This window comes from Uranotaenia lowii, chromosome 1 (genome assembly GCF_029784155.1).
Source record: "Uranotaenia lowii strain MFRU-FL chromosome 1, ASM2978415v1, whole genome shotgun sequence".
NCBI classification, from domain to species: Eukaryota; Metazoa; Arthropoda; class Insecta; order Diptera; family Culicidae; genus Uranotaenia; species Uranotaenia lowii.
The window spans coordinates 123,850,683-123,873,384 of record NC_073691.1 but is presented as its reverse complement, the minus strand read 5'-3'; the positions used below and the strand labels follow the sequence as shown (position 1 = coordinate 123,873,384).

The 22,702-nt window shown below is 38.9% G+C and overlaps 1 protein-coding gene across 1 annotated transcript; it reads right to left on the bottom strand.

The window, feature by feature from the left end:
• Positions 1 to 562: 562 nt before the first annotated feature.
• LOC129737893 (uncharacterized) lies at positions 563 to 20,840 on the bottom strand. Its single transcript, XM_055729059.1, is given in 13 exon segments — positions 563 to 860; positions 925 to 1,064; positions 1,122 to 1,287; positions 1,350 to 1,541; positions 1,543 to 2,745; positions 9,882 to 10,553; positions 15,249 to 15,542; positions 15,607 to 15,746; positions 15,811 to 15,976; positions 16,034 to 16,224; positions 16,283 to 17,615; positions 18,026 to 18,718; positions 20,709 to 20,840. Coding segments are annotated over 12 exon segments (5,487 nt in total). The 5' UTR covers position 18,718; positions 20,709 to 20,840.
• Between the last annotated feature and the right edge of the window lie 1,862 nt (positions 20,841 to 22,702).

Here is a 22,702-nt window from a genome sequence, read left to right as displayed (position 1 = left end):
GTCTCAGGTCTCAAGTCCCAGGTCTCAGGTCTCAGGTCCCAGGTCTTAGGTCTCGAGTATCATGTTCTTAGTCTAAGAGATAAGATTTTTCCAACTTCAAAAAGATTCTAAGTGTTTTCCTTTGAAAAGGACTTAGAATATTTTCTCTCAAAAACCGTGTTAATTCGCGAAAACCGTGTAAAAAAAAAACCGTGTTAATTCCCGAAAACCGTGTAAAAAAAGCCGTGTAAAAAAAACCGCGTAAAAAAAAACCGTGTAAAAAAAAAAACCTAGGTGTATGTCATAAGATGACTGAGATATGACCGAATACAATTTGCATGTTTTCTAGGGAGGACTTATCGCCGGCAGTGTACATTAGGCGGATGGCGAAACAGATTGATAAGAAATTTTGGCTTTAAAACAACTTCGTTTGCACGATTTCGTTGAATTTAAGTACTATTAAAAATTCAAAAATAATGAAGCGATCGAAAAGTTGAAAACTCAAGGCATATCCAGCAAGACCAGTTTTGTGAAATTCGGATCAGTGGGATTTTAAGACAATTGGACAATGGGATTTAAATTGTTAAAGGAAACGCACTATTATTGCCGTTACCAGAACAGATAAGCTAAGCGTGGAAATTGTTGCGGTTGCTCCAACCTTCTCTTCAAGAAATGCTTTGATAGCGGGTCGGTGTTTAGCTGTGAAATTTCTGTTAGCAATAAACTCTTCCACACCACGCATAATTGATCCATAGGCATCAGGACCAAAAATTCGCTCGTTTCGTTCGGCGAACGATTTAATTGACCACATCTGATCGTCAGTTTTGGCTCGGGTTAAAATTTCGTTGAAAGCGCTGGCCACCGACAGGTAAGAACCGAAACTGGAAATTCATTCTACAAACGGTTATTTAGGGTGGATCAAAATTTCTCGCTTCGAATACTCACGCCTTCCGCCATCGTTCATAATTCTCTCGCAGATATTCGGACAAGAAATCCAGAGTGTTTTGATTATTGCACAGATTTATGAAAGCTCCATTTTTATCGTGCGATCTTACGCTTTCCGAAGAAATCGCATCCATCATTTTCTGGTTAAAAAAATGAAAGTAAAAAAATGAAACTCAATATTAACACATAATACTCACATAAACCAGTTCTCTTTCGCTGGCGCATGCCAGTCCTTGCAGCACGAGAAGTTGTTCCGTAGCCACGTTGGTGGTCAAATAGTGCTGCCATAGGAAGTCGAACTGCTCTTCCATACCCTGTCGTATTCCCTCGCAGTATACGACTTGTCGAAGGTCTGGGTGCACCCTTTGAGTTGAAACATTTTGAATTTGAAATGTTATCTTGATATTGAAATTGACTGGTCATACTTCACCAAAGGATTATCGAAGAACCTAGCGAATTCATCGGTGGCTGTCTTTCTGCATGCTTCGTGACCGAAGTTGCAAGCCCACTGGAGGAAATTGATGCGCAAATATGACAATGTGCGTTTCTCATTTACTGCTGGAGCTTCGAACTTGAGCGTGTTGTAGGCTTTATTCAGCAGTTGAACCATGTATCTCTATTAATGTTATTCAAAATTTATAAATGAAACATAAAAGTGAGCACAAACGTCGATTGAGCACATGAATTCCTCCGAAGTTTTCCGTATGGAGTGCTGCACTGATTTTAGCCCAGTTATCATTGTCGTAGTTGACACGATAGTATCCAACCTGCTGATTATTGAGAATGAAGTATGGGAGCTGTTCTGGGTTCGAAACCGAAATTTTGTAGTTTTCACTAAACATGATGGCTGGCAAAGTGTGTGCGAAGTCCGCAGGTTTCGTGGAGTAAGTGATTGGAATTGGCCATAAGGTTTTGTCGTCATGGTCCTCACTACTCATTAAAAATCTTTTCTGGACAAGTGAATAACCGTCAGAACTCGCACTAACTGTTACCAGAGGATAGCCAGTTTGTATAGTCCAAGGTTCAAAGAACGCTCGAATAGACTGTCCTCCAAAATCAACCAACGAATCAAACAGGTCCTCTGGTCTGCTACTTTTGAAGGCATGTTTCTTAAGGTAAGCCCGTATCGCATTTCTCAAAGTATTGGCAGAAAGTATGTGTTCAATCATTCGCACCGTTACAGCTCCCTTATTGTAAGAGATGTTATCAAAAATACCTAATATCTGTGATGGTGTGTAGACGTAGTGAGTCATCGGATGAGAGGATTCCAAGCTATCCATCTGCATCACTACTTGCAATTGTTCAACTACGAATTGCTCTTCAAGACCCCAGTCTTTCTCGACCATAGCTGTTCCGAAGTATTGAAGGTACCTCGTAATTGATTCATTCAACCATGCCACATCCCACCAAGCACAGGTTACTAAATTTCCAAACCACTGATGAACGATCTCGTGAGTGATCACGGTAGCAATGCGTTGCTGTTGAAGGCTTGACGTATCATCGCGGCTATACAAAAGATTTACGTCGCGGTAAGTCACCAGGCCCCAGTTTTCCATACCAGCTGGCAGCAAATCCGGAACTACTGCCATGTACATTCTGGTCATTTCGAGTACAGCGTTGTATGGATAATCGAAATATTCATCTAGCGTTTTAAGAATATAAATTCCAAAATTTAAACTGTAGTCAGTTTGGTTCATTGCTTCCGGTCTCGCCAAAATTCCCATTCCGTCTCTCTCATTCACATGGTAGTCGGCTACGAGGAAAGCCAGCAGATACGTTGACATTGGTGGAGTTCTATTAAAAACATCCTGAACGCGGTCGCTGCAAATCGTTAAAAACAGCAATTACCAGAAGGTAGTAACTATGTACATATGTAGGTCTGCAGATGAACAAGTCTAAGCCGGTCGAAGAACAAACCCGTAAAGGCCGTTCAAAAATCAGAAAAAATGATCTTCTGTGTGTAGCTCACACAATCGGTGCGTTCTGTAATCAGAACCCGGCAAGTTATTCAAACCGTGTGGAGCACATCTCTCAAATTTCCCCTTTTTTGACAGATTTAAGCGTTTTTCCTCAGATTTAAGTTTTTATCTCCCATGCTCTCAAGACAAAAAAAAACTTAAATCTGAGGAAAAAAGCTTAAAAACGAGATTCACGAGCACATATTTAAAAGATGTTCGTCACAGGATACATAGACAAATTGTGTAACGTTGCCGGGTTCTGCCTGTGATACATTGAGCGAAACAAGAACAGTAAACCACTACCACTATGTGTTTTGCTTCTTAAAATATGGATGATTGACAATCGACAATTTCCGTCTACAATTTGTTTTAAATTGTTCAACGGATTTTGAAAAAAACTTGAACTTGAAAAAAGAGTGCAAAATATGAATAGTACCACTTATGTATTTCGACAAAATCAAGATTATTTCTTAAAATTTTCTATGTACACGTAAATGAAATCAGTTCTATGAACTATTTGAGTAGATCACTGCAATTTTTGGCCATTTCCAGTATTCCAAAAGGTTTCAAAGGGTTTTTGCTATATTTTTCTGAGGCACTCAGGAATTTGACATATGAGCACAGAGAACAGACGAACAAGCTATCCCACGAAACTTGTGTAAAATTTCCAACGAACATTTTGAATATTTTTTTGTTTTTTTTGGCCAAACACACCAAAAAGAACTGTCAAACCCAAATTGAAAAAAAAAAATAAAAATTTAGGTCAGTTTTGAACAGGTTGTATGAACTGTCTGGCATGTTTCAAGAAAATCGCTGTTGATGTTTCGTAACACTTTCATCACGTTCCATAACGGAAAAACATCTCAAAAGTTAACCGCTATTTCCTTCAAGCTCAAAGTACTAAATTTTGAACAATGGAATGCAAAAGTGATACTCGAAAGTAACCCGCTTTGAAATGGCTAGGTTCAGCTCTGAAGGGTAAGGTAGATCGCCGAAAATGTTCCTAATTGAGTGGATATAGCCGATTCTTCCTCTGGCGATAACCGCAAAAGTGCAAAATCTTATTTTAAAACTGTTAGTCATTTAGACGGCCTCAGTAGTTCAAAAATATAGAAAATGGAATTTTTTCCAACCAAAGTTAGCTCTTATTGCATTTATCTAGCAATAAATTGAACCTGTCTATTTTTGAGCGGCATTAGTTTAGTTATTAATCAGTTCATATACAATTACGTCTTTCGAAAACTGGGCACTTGAAAATTTGATTTGTAACTTTCGAACGGCACAATGGATGGCACGGTTTCAAGTCAATGGTCAACGTACTGTTTGGATGTCAGCATTTGAAATTTTACAAACTTTTTTGAAGAATTTTTGGTCGAGCTTTAACGTCTGTTCTCTGTGATATGAGCTATAATTCTTTTGTTTATCATGCTGCTCAATTTCTTCATAAAATTACGTAAAATAATAAAACATATATTATTCACAAATCACTAATCACTAATCGTACTTCCACAGCCAGAACTTATGTCCGATCCCGGAGAATAATAAAATATTATTATTATTCTTTTTGTCTTGCTCATGTTTTCTATTATGTTAACATAAAAACATTAAAATAATAGAAAACATGAAATGGCCGGGCCCACTGTGGAGCAGAGAACGCAGAGACATCTGGAACACAGGAACAGAAGAAACGTGGACCACCAGTACCATACGTTTCAAATGGGCAGTAGGGGGAGTGGGGATACTTGATCCCTTTTTCTTATTTTCAACATAGGGGAGAGTGGGGATACTTGATCCCCTTTTCTTATTTTCATCATATCTTTTTGGAAAAATTTAGCAACTTGCTGTATTTGACATTTTCTGACAGCTTGTAACTTCAAGTTTATATGTTCCAAAAATTAGAACGATACTTGAACCCGTTGATGAACTAGAAGCATTTTCGTGGGAGTAAAAAAATTGCGATTTTTGTGAAGTTAGGGGAGATTTGATCCCCTATTGAAGGAGACTTGATCTTTTATTCAGGAAGCCTTAATCCTTGTATAAAAATCAAACAAAACCCCAAGATAGAATGTTAATTGACTATTTTGGTCATGTTTGTTCTCATTTCACAATTTATTGCAGACATAAGAAGAAATTCTACAACTTTATCTCAACGCTAATAACATTGCATACTTAAAGGCGCTGTTTTTCTTAAATTAAGAGAAAATTAATTATTTTTGCTCTTTTCTTCAGACAATTGTTTGATAAATATTAGTTTTTGGATAAATATTAGTAATTTCGTAATCAGCAATCATAACGATCAATTCAGAAGAAGAATATGCCGTTTGGAAGGGGGATCAATTGTACCCAACTCTAGGGGATCAATTGTACCCATAATCAACATTTTAGAAAACTTTTTCTGAAAAAAGTTGAGAGTTTTCCATTGCTTTGAAAATATGGCATTATTAAGTTCATTTTACGCTCGAACGATTGATACATTGGAGCAAATATTTTTTTCTTTAGCTGCGATGCCATCCTTCCCAGCCGACTTGTTTCTATTCAGCTGGCGAATGGCTTCCTTAACTTCACTCATCGTTGGGAGTGGCTCCTCTTCGTCGTTGGCTACGCCGGCGATGTACCTTCCCCCACCGTCTTGATCTCTTGCATGTGCGCCGTTCAGGTGTTCATCGAAGTGCTGCTTCCACCTTTTGATCACCTCACGATTGTCCGTCAGGATACCCCCGTCCTTATCCCGGCACATTTCGGCTTGCGGCACGAAGCCTTTGCGGGATGCGTTGAGATTCTGATAGAACTTTCGTGTTTCTTGGGAACGTTGCAGCTGCTCCAGCTCCTCGAGCTCCTCCTCCTCCAGGCGGCGCTTTTTCTCCTGGAAAAGTCGGACTCGCTGCCTCTTCCGCTGTCGGTGATTTTCCACATTTCGACGGGTGCCTCTCTGCACTACTGCCGCCCGCGCGGCATTCTCTTCGTCCATCACCCTTCTACACTCCTCGTCGAACCAGTCGTTCCGTCGAGATCGCTCCACATAACCGATGACGTTCTCCGCAGCACTGTTGATGGCTGTTTTGATGGTTTCCCAACAGTCCTCGAGAGGCGCTTCGTCAAGCTCGCCCTCTGCCGGCAGCGCTGCTTCGACCGATTGCGCGTAGTCTGCCGCGACCTCAGGTTGCTTCAGTCGCGCGATATTTAACCGAGGCGGGCGCCGGTTTCGCATGTTGTTCACTACGGAAAGTTTTGGGCGCATCTTCACCATCACCAGATAATGGTCCGACTCGATGTTGGTGCCCCGTCAGGATCTGACGTCGATGATGTCCGAGAAGTGCCGGCTGTCAATCAAAACTTGGTCGATCTGTGATTGCGTTTGGTACGGTGATCTCCAGGTGTACTTGTGTGGGAGGCGGTGCTGAAAAAAGGTACTACGTACGGCCATTCGTTTGGAGGCGGCGAAATCTATCAGTCTGAGACCGTTTTCGTTGGTCAGCTGGTGCGCACTGAACATTCCAATTGTCGGTTTGAATTCCTCCTCCTGGCCGACCTGAGCATTGAAATCCCCGATGACGATCTTGATATCATGTTTTGGGCAACGGTCGTATTCACGCTCAAGCTGCGCGTAGAATTCGTCTTTGTCGTCACCGGTACTTCCGAGGTGAGGGCTGTGCACGTTGATGATGCTGATGTTGAAGAACCGGCCCTTGATTCTCAACCGGCAGATTCGAGAGTTGATCGGCCACCACCCGATCACGCGCTTTAGCATCTTTCCCATCACTATAAAAGCTGTTCCAAGCTCGTGTGTGTTGCCGCAGCTCTGGTAGATGGCACGACCATCTGGATACGTTCGTACCGTGGAGCCCTTCCAGCATACCTCCTGAAGCGCTACGATGTCGAATTTGCGGCTCTTCAATTCGTTGGAGAGCACGTGGGTACTGCCCACAAAATTTAGAGATCGGCAGTTCCATGTTCCAAGTTTCCAATCGCTAGTCCCTTTTCGTCGCGTGGGTCTTTGCCGATTTCCATCCGAAATTTGTTGTTCGTTGTTCGTTGCTTATGTTTTTTGTAGTCACAGGCTCGCAAGGCCCGCAGCTAACCTCACTATCTCGCAGGAGGACCGTCGTGATGTTGCTGTTTTGGGTACCGAACACCACCAGGACGCTGTTGCACTCCGCACGCCGCCCCTGACACGGAGAACAGACGCGTACGAAGCCCCCTGACTCAGTCTGCATGCGACCAAAAAATCCACCGGGGTTGGGTACCCGATCTCCGCTAAGGTTGCTCGCTCCCCAGCTAGCACCACGGGGAGGTAGAGAATCGGAGTTGCAGACAAGAGGTGATATGACCACTACCCGAAGGTTGGGTGTATGGGGTCTCGAGTTGCACATTGTCTACCGTTCACTAGCCAGTTTGGAGATATAGCTAAGGAATCAAGTATCCCCAAGGATCAAGTATCCTCATTCTCCCCTATCGTTGGAAGCATGCTAATAAAAATGCTCCTTGAAGAAAAAGCCATGCGTTATGTAAAGAAGCTTCATCAATTATTGGGACCATTCCTCAACGGCTGGAAATGATTTATTTTGTACACAGAAATCACAAAACCTTATACTAGAATCAAAGCATTGAAGAATATAATGTTTGATAAAGGGGTTGTAACTCTAAGCTTTAATTTCTCTACGATGAACTTGTTGGTACCAATGAAAAATCTAAACGAAAAGATCTTCGAAATGAAAACTTAAAATTCTAAACCGTTTATTTTGTAGTCACCTTAATAGAGCCTACTCACAAATTGTTTAAAATAAGCTCTGAGTAAAGCTCTCAAATTGTGTACCTTTGTTCAAGGTACAACAGAAATGTACAAAGTTCAATAAACCAGTATAGTTAGAACCTTATTCTGCTCGGTTGTGCGTTTATCCGTCTGCCAAGGAAAAATCCTAAAATTCCCCAATAGAAGATCAAACCTATTAAGTTTCTTCTAAAAACTGTTAAGTTTATCCCAGCAAGGTGTGCTACTTGTTCTTCGGTGTTAAAGTGGCATTATAATCTGTGCAATTGTGATGCTGTTGTGAAGTAATAACATCTTCACCCAAGCGGTTGCGAGTGACGATATTCAACTGCTATTTATCTGGGCCGTTTGATATTCGCAGGAGAAAAACGGTAGCAAACCCTTCGGAACATCTGGTAAGCCCGATCTAAGCCCCAACAGAACTGTTTTGGATTTTTATGCACAATCATTTCTGGCCATCGACCAAGGATAAAGCGCCTTGTGTCTATTTTTTTTTTTTTTCATTAGGATCAATATGTGATCTGTTGATGTACAACAAATAACTTATCGATTCCAGAATAAAATTATTTTCCTAACAGTTTTACATTTTTTTTTATTTTGTAGCGGCCCACCGCACTCCCCCACACCAAAAGGCTTATTTGAGCCCCCTGGTAATGGACGCTACTGTTCTCAGCACGTCTGGCAGCAATTTAAAAATAAAAATTAATACGCGAGCAAATTCTACTCATTTTTTTCCTGTTGGGGAGAGAGTCCACTGCGACCATTAAGTTGATCTATTGTCGTATTACCCCGCGTTATTATTATGTCTGTTCAATGAAGTCTAGTCGGGTCGAAACAAGTAGAAATGGATTGACAGTTCATCGCGTGTCTCTTTCCAATTGACTTCGACCGATTTCTACCAGGTCGAAACGAATCCTGCTGCCGAGCTGGATTGGTTTCGACTAGTTTAAACTTGCTCCGTTGAACAACGACCCGATTTGTTTCGACCAAAAAATTGGCTCGTTGAACATCTACACTGTAAATTTTTGCCTCGATTTCCAGCAAAAAAATTTGCTGGAAACGTTCAGCACTCCTAATTTTTGCTGGAAACCAGCAATCGGTTTTCAAATTGCTGGACTTTCCAGCAATTGATTTAGTTTGCTGGAAAATCAGCAATCGAGTTGTCAAATTCGAGTCTGTTTGTTTTCGTACGCTGAAGCAAGGTGAGACTCTATTTTATGAAATTTGGTTAGATTAATATATAATTATTTTATTTTCCTCTATATTCTAGCAACAAGATATCAAGTCAAGGGTGAGTTTTTATAGGACAGGTAGATATTCTATAAAAGATTCTAATCAAAATCATTCTTACAGGTGGCGGATGATCAACACTTTGGCACAAAGCTGCCTGTTTCTGGAAATAAATGTATCCCTTTATTAAAAATTTATTGCTCATTTTATGTACAGCCAGTAATCAAAATTTAAATTTGAATTGAAATATAAATTTGATACTAAATACAGCCGGTTGTGTTGAAAGAAATAGCTGGTTTCCAGCAATCTGGATTGCTGATTTTCCAGAAATTTGAATTGCTGGAAACCAGCATTAACGTTTGCTGCTTTTTTCCAGCAATTTAAGTTGCTGGAAATTTTGCTGGAAAGTCAGCGGGACAAAAACCAGCAAAAATTTGCTGGTTTCCAGCAAAAAAAAATTTGCTGTGTACAAGTTGACAGAAATCAGTTGAAATCGATTTTTACCAACCTTTGAACGAAGCTATTTTTACTTTGCTATGCTACCTGACACCCCTGCACTATTGGTTGAAGTTGCAGTTGTTTACCGGTAGCACTACGAGCACACACATAACTAGGTAGGATCTCCAAGTGCAATCTAATTTCCCTTGAGAAGATCCATCCACATGCATTTGCTGCATCATTGAAGCGTAAAATTCTAAGGTATGCCCGGCTAGCATTTCACTAATGCTAAAACCGCCAACCTTCATCATACTATGTGTGCCAGGTTATGTCACGACCAGGATTCGATCTCATGAACGTTGGCTTGGAAGACAAGTATGCTATCCTCTAGGCCACGATCTGCTGGCCATTCTACTCAAGCTGAGAACACAAAAATTATAATTATTTGCGGTGGAAATGTGACGAATATTATTTACACTAATTTACACTATGAATCCCAATGGAAAAAGTTTCCTTTGAAGAGAAACATGTTTTTAAAAATTGAGATCACCTAACGTCCTTACCTTGATAAGTTGATGCTTCCCAAAATTGGAGTATTAGAAAAAGCCTTATATTCGGATGGCCGATTTACTTTCACCTGAAAGGTCGCTTTAAAGCTTGGCTCATCAAAACAGGGAAAAGCTTTCCTTGCGTCCGTCATTTGAAATTGAGTTGACGCCATCCAGACCTTTGCACCGTTTTCCCAGTAAAAACTCCGATAGAACCCAGACATATCGTCTTTTAAATAGCCGACATAGTTAAATGTTAGCTTGTAGTCGATTTCTAGTGTCAACGCCGAATTGATGGGAATTGTAAGTATTTCTGTTACTCCATCGAAGCTTCCCTCTCCAGCTGAAATCGGAAAGCCGTCACTGGCTCTGATCAATGTCCAGCTGTTGATGTCGATGTCTCGTTTGTGAAGTTTTATTTTGTTCACTCCAGCTTTCGTTGGCCTGATGGTAATTACTACTGTTCCATCGAATGTGAAAGCTTTTTTGTCTCCTTCATCTTGGAAATATGGCGTTACCTCAAGATCATAGTGAGATGGCAGCACATCGTCATTCAACCTAAAGTCTTCCGGTGCAGCTGTTACACCACTTTCTAGTGCGTGTGGTGCATGGCCGGGAATCACCGGATTTGTTTTGGCCGTAGCCAAAACCATCAATAAAATCAGATAATCAGTTATATGGAGCATTCTGTAACGAAAAACAATACAATGAGCAATCAATATTGGCTAGATAACAACATGGCCCAACCAAAATTCTCCTCATTAATCTTCAGACACCTGACAATATCTGTACTAAAGAGAACCCTAAAGAGATAACCAAACCTTGCATGCTCATCGTCGTTAATTTTGTGGTAGAATTGATGACAACGCAGTCGTTATGTTAGTGGCTGCTATTAAATGTTTATTTATCACAAAACAAGATTTCATGTTTGATTAGCATGGTTTTAAAGTATTCCAACATCTTCAAAATAATTATGGGCGATGGAATCGAAAAGTTATTCTTTCTCTTCTTAAGAAAAACCAGTATGATCTGTCAAAAGTTGGGAGGAATTTTAGCTGCATCCCTTGCACTAGTGGAAAACCATCACCAAAATTCGGCAGCGCATCCTTCGTCTATTCTAGTGCCATTCTGCTATTTAGCGAAGCAGGCATTAAAAACCAATTAAATATGTAAAGTAATTTTTTGTTAACACCAAATTTCTTTTTTACGTTTTCTTTCTAAAAGATTTAAAATCAAAAGATGGACAATGATACATTGAGGGGTACATTGCTAAAAAAAATTAAATTTTATTGTGCCTATTGCTAAATACAACATTTTTATGGCCGAATTGCATAATAAATAATTTTTCATAAAACATCCCGTTTGATTCTAAATACTTTGATTTCATCTGCAAAGGTGTTTGATTGAAAGCTTTAGAAAAAAAAATTGGGCTTTCTATTTGTACGAACAATAAAACTTTCCAAAAGCAAACTAAATTTTGCCTATTTGATACTCATTTATAGGCTATCAAACTTGGAGCAAGTTCACTGATGTTGGGAGAAAGTGGTAGAAATTTTGATACATTTAGCACAATTTGAAAATTTACCCTGCGAAAACATTTCAAGATCTGTAGCCTTCAAGAGGTTTTACAACACGTTTTGTGATGCTGGGATGCAAAAATAGTAATATTTCTATCACATACGGTTGGAATAGAAACAGTGCTGTAAAAAAATACTACGCCTAAAAATCTTGAACACATTTTTGCATGGTATAATATTCAAAATTTGCTACAAGTGTCAAAACCACTTTCTCCCAACACGAGTGAACTTGCTCTTAGGAAACAGTTTTCAGATATTTAATCTTTAGACTTAGTTAATGATAATTATGTGGAAAAGTTCCATGTTGATCAAAGTTAAACCGGAAATCCAAATAACCCAAGTTTACGGCAAATGTGTATTGATCTATATACTTCGTAATTTTAGAAAGTTGAATTTTTAGGAACCAGATTTCAGCATTGCTTGATACGTCATTTGGACTCTAAAGTGCAGCATGCAAAGTCTAGAAAATTAAGATTTAAAAAAATCAAAATTAAAAAAAAAAAAACATTTACAAAAAAAATAGAAAATTTACAGCTTTTCAAACCCTGGAATAGTCAATTTTACCTGAATACTTTTCAACAAAAATAAGAAAAAATTTAAACAGTTGGAGCTATCCGATCCAGGTAAACAACAATTTGCCCAGAGCGTTAACTATCTACTAATAATTCCATGCCATCAACCGAAAGTATTTATTGCATGATAAACAGCTAATGCCAGAGATAGTCCCGATGAATCGTTATTTGACGAATGAACACGTGATGCCTACAGAAGGAGTATGAACCAGTGTCAATCAACTGTCTATCTCCAATTCCTAACAGATAATTTGGGATGCGTATTTCTCAAACGGTATCCCACCACAAGGTGGATCAGCCTGAAGGAGTCTAACTCTAACACTAACTGGAATAGACCTACTCCTTAGAACATGCGTTATAAGTAGAATTTTAATAACATTGCAAACTTGTTGAAATACTTATTAAATTCTTATTATAAAGGACTGTACTCGAAAAAAAAATCGATCCTACATTTTCAGTAAAACTAGTTTATAATGTTATATTCACATGTGCAAAATTTTGTGAAGAAGCTAAATGTTGCGCACAAGGATAATTTTTTTTGAATTTTTAAGAACATAACCAGAGAAACGATCCGTCATCTTCATGAGGCGTGAAGGTGCGACTGTGACGGCTTTTGATCCTCATATTTTTGTAAATTATTGCAGCGCTAATGTTATTACATCACTAAGATCGGAATGAAGTTGCTATTCTGATGAATATTTATGATTTGCGTTTATATACTCAAAATCCAAAATAAAGTTGAATTTAGATGTTAAAAATCTAAGATATTGCAAAATCATAAAAATATCGAAAAACAGCTACCGCAGAAAATTCACCAAAAATTCTGATAATCTAAAGATGTGAAAATGTATCAAATTACGTAAACTTTCTTATTCACTTGAAAAAAAAAGTCTACTGTGACTGACATAACTTTCATTGATTGAAACATTGGGTTAAACATATTTTTTTTACATTTTGATGGTCAAAATCTTGAACAAATTAAAAAATATATATACTTGTGCGCAACATATAGCTTCTAACTTCAGCTTTCGTAGTCATTAAGTGTCAATTTTTCTGAGCAACGTTAACATTAATTTTGTACAAATCTGTTGATATTTCTATAAGAGAGATATAGCTATTTTAAGCGAGAATGTCAAATTGATACTCAAGATCTGATAAGGGAGTTTTTTTTGTCTGGGTTTACAGGCAGCTTCCATTAAAAAGCCGCCAAAAATCTAAAAGTATCACATTGACCCTCAAAAGTGGATTATGGTTAAAGTACGTTTCGCCGTCTATTATGGAGCACTTTGATACTCTCTTGATACACTCCAAACACTAAATATGTACAGCTTTCCATTGCGAGATTTGGCCACCGTATTCTATTTATTGATTCGGTAAACTGCTTTTTGATTTGCAAACATTAAGTCCACGCTTTTTCACATCTAGCTCTTTCCTTTAATTCAAAGTTCAGTAATCCACTTGATTATGCGGACCATATCGCAATAGTGATTTGTAGGAACGACATCGCTCAGAAGGGACCACACTTTTCGTTATTCATGGGCAAAATAAGCTTGCGTGCCAAATAACCGTTGTGTACGATTTTTCCGTAAGATTCGATTTATAAAATCAACAATACACCAAAACATTGAACAGTTTATATGGACGACCCTTCTTGTTTCCTGCAACCTACATTTCAAAATCATGAATCTATTGATCGTGTCATGAACACCCCATAAAAATTTTCGTCTCGATCGTTTGCTTAGTCATTATGTTATAAAAATTGAACAACGTCCATTAACGTCCCCTTTTCCAGGCTTCTGATATTTAAAAAAAAATTGTAGTCAAGAACCGATCCACTATAGTCTCTAAAAACCTTTTCTGAGTGTTTCTGTCTTAACCAGATGAACAATCATGACAGTATTGTTAAAACATTTATCAGTTCATGTGGAGGATCATTTTCCTGGCTTCTGGCACGAAACTCCAGATTCTGGAATGTTCATTAAAACCTGCGTTTGCTAATGCTCATTTCGAGATAATGGCCCTTATTCTGCGCCTCGAGTGACGTGACGATAGTCGAGTCACCCAAGTCACTCTATTCTAGCAGTCGGTTTAGGTGAGAAACGTCACTTCGGATGAACTTTGTGAGTTCTTACCCTATTCTCGTAGTCCCCTGGGTGAGAATCGTCGCATTTGCGTGACCATTTTAGGTGACAATTGTCGGTACCTTTTCAGGTGGTGACGAGATAGAAATTTAAAAGAAATTTTATTGAAAACGGAGAAGTTAGGCTGTAAATACCGAATTTCACTACAGTATGATGGTTTAAGAATGAATTAAGAAAAATTCACTTTCATATTTGTATTTTTTTAATTTATTCTAACTTTATTTCACTATTAATATTCAACATGATAAAAAAACACACTTATATAAGCACTTCACTCCATTTTATTCGATTCCCGTCGCTGGGGGAAAATTTCACTTGCACCGAGTAGTGGTTATTTCGGACAAATTTAAGGTTCGGCTTCGAAGTCCTGCCCTAAACCATTCTTCCTCACTCGCAGTATCCCACGTCTTTCGCCATGTCCCGCGATCAAATCCGCCTTTTGTGACCCGGCTGGTTGAAGCAGCAGCCATCAATTGTTGTGCTTTTTTTGTTCTTTTCGATGCGAATTCCGGATTCATCGTTTTCACTTAGGGCGCACAATAATGCCCGTTTTTTTTTTCTTTTGTTGCTTGCTGTCACCTTACGACCCGTTGATGGCCAGTTACGAACCGAAATTATCACAAAAAAACTTGGAAAATCAGCTCGGAAAATTCGAATTGCGAGCCAAAAAAAAATACAATACAGAACAAATTCTACCATTTTGACAGATGCGTTCATTCGGCCACTCACCCAGAATGAACCTCTGTCACTTTACCCACGTCGACTCCGGGAATAAGGTGACAAATCTCACGGTGACTCCGAGGTGAGGTGACAATCATCACGTCACGCGCGGCGCAGAATAAGGGCCAATGTATAATCACGACAACTTGGCAAGAATAATGAACATGAACTGAAGCTCATATGAATAATTTTTTCGTGACCTTCATACTAATAAACCGACATAAAGTTCAACAGCTATCAGCTGTACAGTGAGAAATTTTACACAGTTGACAGCTACCCACAAAGTTCTTCATTTTTCTTGAAAATACGGACCAATTTTAACAATTCATAATTTATTTATTCTTATAATAGTCTAACTACTATACGCTCTATCGAAAGAACGCCAGCACAACTGTCACAAATACGGATAAACTTAAAGTGGTCATTGCTGCCCCAGAGCCTACTTTTTCATCCAGGAATCCCTTGATAGCAGCTCGATGTTTTTCGGTGAAATTTCTATTGGCCATGTAGTCCTCCACTCCTCGGTTGACAGAATTGAAGGCGTCAGCACCAAATACTTCCTCGTTGCGTGCGACGAACGATCTAATTCGCCACATCTGTTCGTCAGTCTTGGCCCGAGCCAAGATACTATTGAAAGCGCTGGCCACAGATAGGTACGAACCATGGCTAGAAATTGAGAATAAAAAAGCTTGAGCCATTGTGCCCAGTGGAATCAACCGGGAAAACTTACGCCAATCGCCATCTTTCATAATAACTTCGCAGATATTCCGAAAGATAATTCAGAGTGTATGGGTTGTTAAGAAGATAAGTGAAGCCAGCACTTTTATCCTGCGGCCTGATACTGTCCGAAGAAATGGCATCCATCATTTTCTGAGAAAATATAAATTAAACAAATTAAGAAAAACCTTCTCATAGAGAAAATTGGACTTCTTACAAAGATAAGCTCTCTATCACTGGCGCATCCCAATCCCTGAAGGACCAGAATCTGTTCGGTGGCCATGTTAGTTGTTAGATATTGGTTCCAAAGGAAATCGAAGTGCTCCTCTGTACCCTGACGGATTCCCTCACAGTATACGACCTGTCGGAGATCTGGATGAACTCTGTAAATAGACACGCGTTAAACAACCCCGATTGAGCGAGAAAATTTTCAAACATACTTCACAGAAGGGTTAGCGAAGAACCGAGTGAACTCTTCGACGGCAGCCTTTTTACAAGCTTCATGTCCATAATTGCAAGCCCACTGGAGGACATTGATGCGCATGTAAGTTAGAACGCGCTTCTCATTTTCAGCTGGTGCTTGGAACTTGACGGTATCGTATGCTTTACTGAACAGTTGAACAATATATTTCTGTGAAGATGAAATTATATTTTGAGGAAAAAGCCAAAGATATAACTTCGTAGCTTACCGCAAAGATTTCGTCGTCGTCGGAATGAATTCTTCGTGAAAGAGTAGTAAGGCCATTGATTGCAGCCAACCAAGGTGCGTATTCGGTTTCATCGCGCAAATAATCGAGTATATTGAGTGCTGTTTTGTACTCTACTTCTCCAGCTCTAGCCAAATTGAAAAGATCATCGACAATTTGAGCTCGGTTCAGTACATGAATTCCACCGAAATTTTCTGAACGAAGCGCTTTACTGATTTTGTCCCAATTGGCACTGTCGTAGTTTACACGATAGTATCCAACCTGTTGGTTGTTCAAAATGAAATAAGGTAACTGTTCTGGGTTTTGTACGGTAATCTTGTGGGTTGCGGCAGAAATAATTTCAGGTTTGGTGTTGGCAAAGTCTGCAGGTTTCGTGGAATAGGTGATTGGAAGAGGCCACCAGGTTTTATCATCGTGATCCATGTTATTCAACAAAAACCTTCTTTGGACAAGAGAGTATCCATCAGCACTTCCGATTACTGTTACCAGTGGGTATCCTGCTTGGACAGTCCAAGGTTCCATGAATGTTCGGATTGATTGACCTCCGAATTCAACCAAGGAGTCAAACAAGTCCTCTGGTCTGCTACTCTTGTAAGCTTGTTTCTTGATGTATGCTCGAAGTGCATTTTTAAAGGTATTTGAAGATAGAATGTGTTCTACCATTCGCAATGTGACGGCTCCCTTATTATAAGAGATGCTGTCAAAAATGTTGCTGATCTGTGATCGTGTGTAGACGTAGTGAGTCATCGGATGAGTGGATTCCAAGCTATCCATCTGCATCACACCTTGTAATTGTTCTACCACGAATTGCTCCTCAAGATTCCATTCTTTTTCTACCATAGCTGTTCCAAAGTATTGGAAGTATCTGGCAAAACCTTCGTTCAACCATGTCACATCCCACCAAGCGCAGGTTACCAAATCTCCAAACCATTGATGGGCTATTTCGTGAGCAATAACAGCAGCAATACGTTGCTGCTGAAGACTAGTCGAGTCGTCACTCCGATACAGAATGTTGGTTTCACGATAGGTCAATAGACCCCAATTCTCCATTGCACCGGCTGAAAAGTCCGGAACAGCTGCCATATACATTCTTGTCATTTCAGGGACGGAAGTAAACGGGTAATCAACAAAATCATCCAGCTCTTTCAGAATGTCGATTCCGACGTTCAAACTGTAGTCCGTTTGGTTGATTGCTTCAGGTCTTGCGAGGATCCCCATGCCGTCTTTCTCATTTACTCGATAGTCGGCAACAATGAAGGCGATGAGATAGGTTGACATAAGGGGAGTTTTAAGGAACTCATCCTGCTGACGACCACTGTAACGGAACGATTTTTGGTAAATTATTTGAGAGGATAGTTTGGATATTGCTATTGGTCGACGACGAAGATGGTGGAATTCATTCAACTGATTTCGAAATCAATTTCTATGTGAGTTATGTTTTATTAATTTTAGTATGTAGAATTTGCAAAGGAATGAAGAACATTCGGATAGGCAAGCATCAAATGAGATTCGTAGGATAAAGTTTTGAATAGGTGTTGAAACTGTAAGTCTAGGGTATATTTTAGCAACAACGTATCAATGCAAAGTTAAGTACCACTGCGCAAAACACAATATCTAAAAAGTGTATCAGATTATCAAAAGTAATCTTGATAAATATCCACATCTTCTATCGTTACATAATAGTGAGACTCTCCGGAAACAAACCTAACCTGGAACATTAATTACCTTAGTAAATTTGTGGTTTGGCTGATGGCAGTGTTGGAGAAAGCTACGTAATTGGCAGGTCGGTTGATTTTCACCTGGAAAGTCGCTTTATAACTTGGTTCATCGAAACAAGGAAAGGCCCGACGAGCACTTGTGGTCTGGAACTGTGTCGAAGCCATCCAAACTTTCTGGCCCTTTTCCCAGTAGTAGCTTCTGTAGAAGCCAGCCATGTCATCGTCCAAAATTCCGACATAATTAAAAATAAGCTGGTAGTCTGTCCCCAGTGAAAGAGCCGTATTGACAGGAATAGTTAACATATCCGTTTCTTCATCGAAGCTTTCTCTTCCGATTGATATCGGTAAGCTGTCGCTGGCTCTGATCAATGTCCAGCTGTTGATGTCGATGTATCTTTTCTGCAGTTTAATACTGTTAACTCCTGCTTTCGTTGGCCTGATAGTAATCACAACCGTTCCGTCGAATGTGAAAGCTTTATGATCTCCTTCATCTTGAAAATACGGCGTCAGCTCGATGTCATAGTGAGATGGAAGCACATCATCATTCAGCCTATAGTCTTCCGGTGCTGCTGTCGCAACGATTTCTAACGACCTTGGTCCAAACAGATCAATCGGAGGGTCATGTGAAGGAATTACTGGATTCCCAATAGTCGTAGCTATCGTGATCAGTACAATGAGATAAGAAATGACTGCTCGCATTCTGTAAGAAAAAAAATGGAAATACAATAGCCACCAATAATGTCTTTCAAGAGAGGCAATACATCCATTAGCATCGAGACAAACCCCGAAAAATGAGGGTAGATTATGCATTATCTTTACTGGTTGATAAGGGTACTGAAAACGATCTGAAATATCACGTAGAAACTATCGAATAAAACGCTGAAATTGATTTTTTTTTTTTGGAAATTCAATTCCTGTTAGATTATGCTTTACGGGTAAAATGATTATAGTCGTAGAATGCAAGAGAGAGAGAGAGAGTTTTGATTTCGTGCCTCAAAAAAATACCGAAGTAATTAAGTAAAAATATTCATTAATTTTTCTGCTACACCTGCCTCATCATACCGTGCATATAAATATATCTCCGCGCTGGTGTCTCATTTTGGCAGAAAAAAAAACATTTAAGATGATCGTTTTAGGTTGTCAGTTATCAAGCAATGGTTCGGTACTCGGAACAATTTTTATCAATGAAAGTGGCCATAAACAAGAAAGATTGACGTTTACATCAACCGGGCCATTTGATTGCGTTCCCGTTCACGTAAGCATGATAAAGGTAACATAAAAAAGGGTAGGTACATCCCCCCCGTTTTGCCAAAATGTATGATTCATTGCACAGTAGAGTGCACCAAATGACCCGACATTTGAAAAAGTTCTACGCTGCAGGTTAAAATTGATCCTAAGCCTAGTACAAGGTCTTATGCCAAATTTTGGCCAGATCGGATCACGGGAAAGGGTCGCCCAACGAGCCTGAAGTTTGTATAGGATTTTGGGATCTTTTCGTGTTCGGGAGGAACACGAAAATCCAGGTTTTCATGAATAACTTTGGTCCCCTTCGGCCGATTTCTTTTGAAAACGATTTTTCTTAAAGCCAAAACTATGACAAATACTTCATCCGAAGACTGCATTTCGATTCGAGTTAAGATCAAAAAGTTATTAAGCTTCAAAAAATAGTTATCTTTCTCAAGGGTGATATTCATCACTATCATGACGGTCGATAACCCACTGAAGATGCTAACAAGTAGCTAGTGAAATACTAGTATTTGGGTATTTAAAAAAATGAGGCTGAATTCAAAGGAATCATCGGCTACTTTGAAATCACAGGTTATCGCATTCATTGGAGGCGACTAGATATGCTTTAAAAATTAGTGATTAAAAAATACACATGAATTCAAATTCAGTACAAAAGGTAACTGGTAGGTCACAAATGTTTAGTTTTTTGTATTAATACATTATTTCTGAATGTTTTTTGAATAAACATATCTGTTTCTTATGCCGTCTCATAACAAGATAGCACCATAGAAAGCTACTTGTAAGTTATATAAGTATAGTAGTTGGGGTTATCCAAGGAATTCCTTCAAATACTTCGGTTTGGCTGCATCACGGATCGGACCACACATTCTTTGTGGTCTTCGCGCATAGCAGTGAAAGTTAAGTGTAAACATCCTCAGATTGTGCGGAATCCTAATTCTGCGTTGGTGCCAGACATCTTGTAGGGGACATTTAGGATCTACATTTAAATTTGTTGTAAATCCTGCGTTAAACAACCTTTTTTTAATTTATTTACATAGTTTTCTGCCTCACGACATAACTTGATGTACATAATTCCTAAAACTCACTTGGTCCATGGCAACCGTTCTCCAATTTCTCTGACAGCGACGAACTTACATTACGATTTAAACAGGAGCATAATAATTCGTAAAATTTCAAATTTGTCGATTAAAATGCGGTTCTAATGCGAATTTGTAATAATAATTACGATTAGAAACTTCACTTTGAGCTCACTTAAACAATATCAAACCACTTTACTGTCAATCGAAATTTTCGAATTTTAACATTACATTTCTGCATTTGAACGGAGCACTCGAGTTTGTTTTACACTTTGAAATCACAAAGTCTTAAATTTTTTCTAGATTTCTTAAATTTAGTGATAATTTTTTTATACGTATCACTATCTCAAAATCAATTCTAGTTACCTGATTTTTTTTTTCTGTCAAATCCACGATAGTGACGTTATAAGACTTTAGAATTAAAATAACTTAAAGCACTGGGCAGGGGCATACCTAGTGCCCACCCCGAAAGACAATTCGATACTGATCGAATCACTCTCCCGAGCAGAAAGTATTTATGGCGAGATAATTAGCTGTTTTCCAAAAAACCATTATCAGAGTATAACTTGAACATGATGCTTTGACGCATCAATCGCAAGTGCCAATCGCAAGCCATCTAGCTTATATCAGTCGATTGTGATTCTACCCGTGTATAGGGGTGTATAGAAGACTGAGTCGATTTGAGGTCTTTTTTGAATTTCTTAAACCCCGGGGTCTAAAATGCTTCGTTTTGGTTCAAAACTCATCCATAATATTTTGCAGAATTTTTAAGTAACGTTTACATGAGTAAATTTGAACTTTAAGATTTGTATGGGAAAATTGAATATCTTGTACTTAAAAATTAACATCAATTTTGTTTCTTCTGTGGAACCGCGCCTGCTATTAGTTTTTGTGCCAATTTATAAATTCTTTAAGGGAAATTTTTACTGAACAACTTTGTCGAAGACCGTAACTTCGTATCTTATAAGAAAAAAAAAGTTATTACCTGTTCAACCGTCCAATGTCTTTTGGCATTGATAAACAAAAAATTTTATCGACATCACTGCTGGGTACCTAGCGAGGTATTGCATGACTACTTTTTATGCAATACTTCGCGGGTCACAAGCAGTGGAGTTCATTGAATTTATTTTTTATCAATGCCATAAGACATACCCCTGTTAAACAGCTGATAACTTTTTTGTCTAATAAAATACAAAGTTACGGTCTTCGACAAAGTTGTTCAATAAAAATTTCCCTTGAAGAATTTATACATTGACTCAAAAACTAATAGCAGGCGTGGTTCCATTGAAAAAACAAAAATGATGTTGATTTTTCAGTACAAAATATTCAATTTTCCTATACATATCTTAAAATTCAAATTTACTCATGTAAACGTTACTTAAAAATTCTGCAAAAAATCATGGATGAGTTTTGAACCAAAACGAAGCATTTTCGACCTCAGGGTTTGAAAAATGACCCCAAATCGACTCAGTCTAGTGTATAGTCCTTAACACTGTTAGTCTACACCTTCGAGGTAATAGTCAGTGCATACAGGACAACTCAAAGTTCAACCCTTCAGTGATGTTTTACGTGTGTATGTAGAGGAGTGGAAATGCAGAAATATGTGACTTTTAAGCGTGCTCGCTTGACAAATACCTAATAATCGAAAATTTTATGGCAGATAAACATTCCGTGAGTATTTCAAGAAGTTGGAGCTACACAGGGGAGAAGCGGGCTATATGCGCCTTAGACTACCCCACATTTGTATGGGAAATTTAAAACCTGTAAAATGTTATGCGCTGCAGGCTAAAATTAATCCTAGGTCTAGTGCAAGATCTCATGCCAACCAGTTTTTCATCAATAACTTTGGTTTCCTTCGGCCGATTTCTTTTGCAAACGGAATTTCTTGAAGCCTAAATTATGATAAATATTTCCTTCGAAGACTGCAATTTGATTTGAATTAAGATAAAAAATTTATCAGGCTTCGAAAAACGGCTAACTTTTTTAAGGTTGGTATTCATCGTGGGTAAAACCAGGCAAAATCAGGCTAATTTTCAAAAAATCAGGGAAATTCAATGGCTTATCGGGTTGTCAGGCTCACCCTCGAAAAATCAGGCACATCCTGAAAAATCAGGAATATTGACATCTCTGCTCCGCGCCCTGAACTCCATGCAAAATAGTGTGAAATTTTCTCTCGTCCGGGAACGAGAACTTATCCTTAACGTTACAAGAGACGATGCATTTGAATCGGAATGCACAACGTATCGAGGGCAAAATTGAGGTTGATAAGCGCTAGTAAGATGTTCTTGGTGATGAGAATTAGTCTCACGGGTGTTTTGATCGTTGAAGTTCTATCAGGCTTTCTAAAACAATAAATTTTG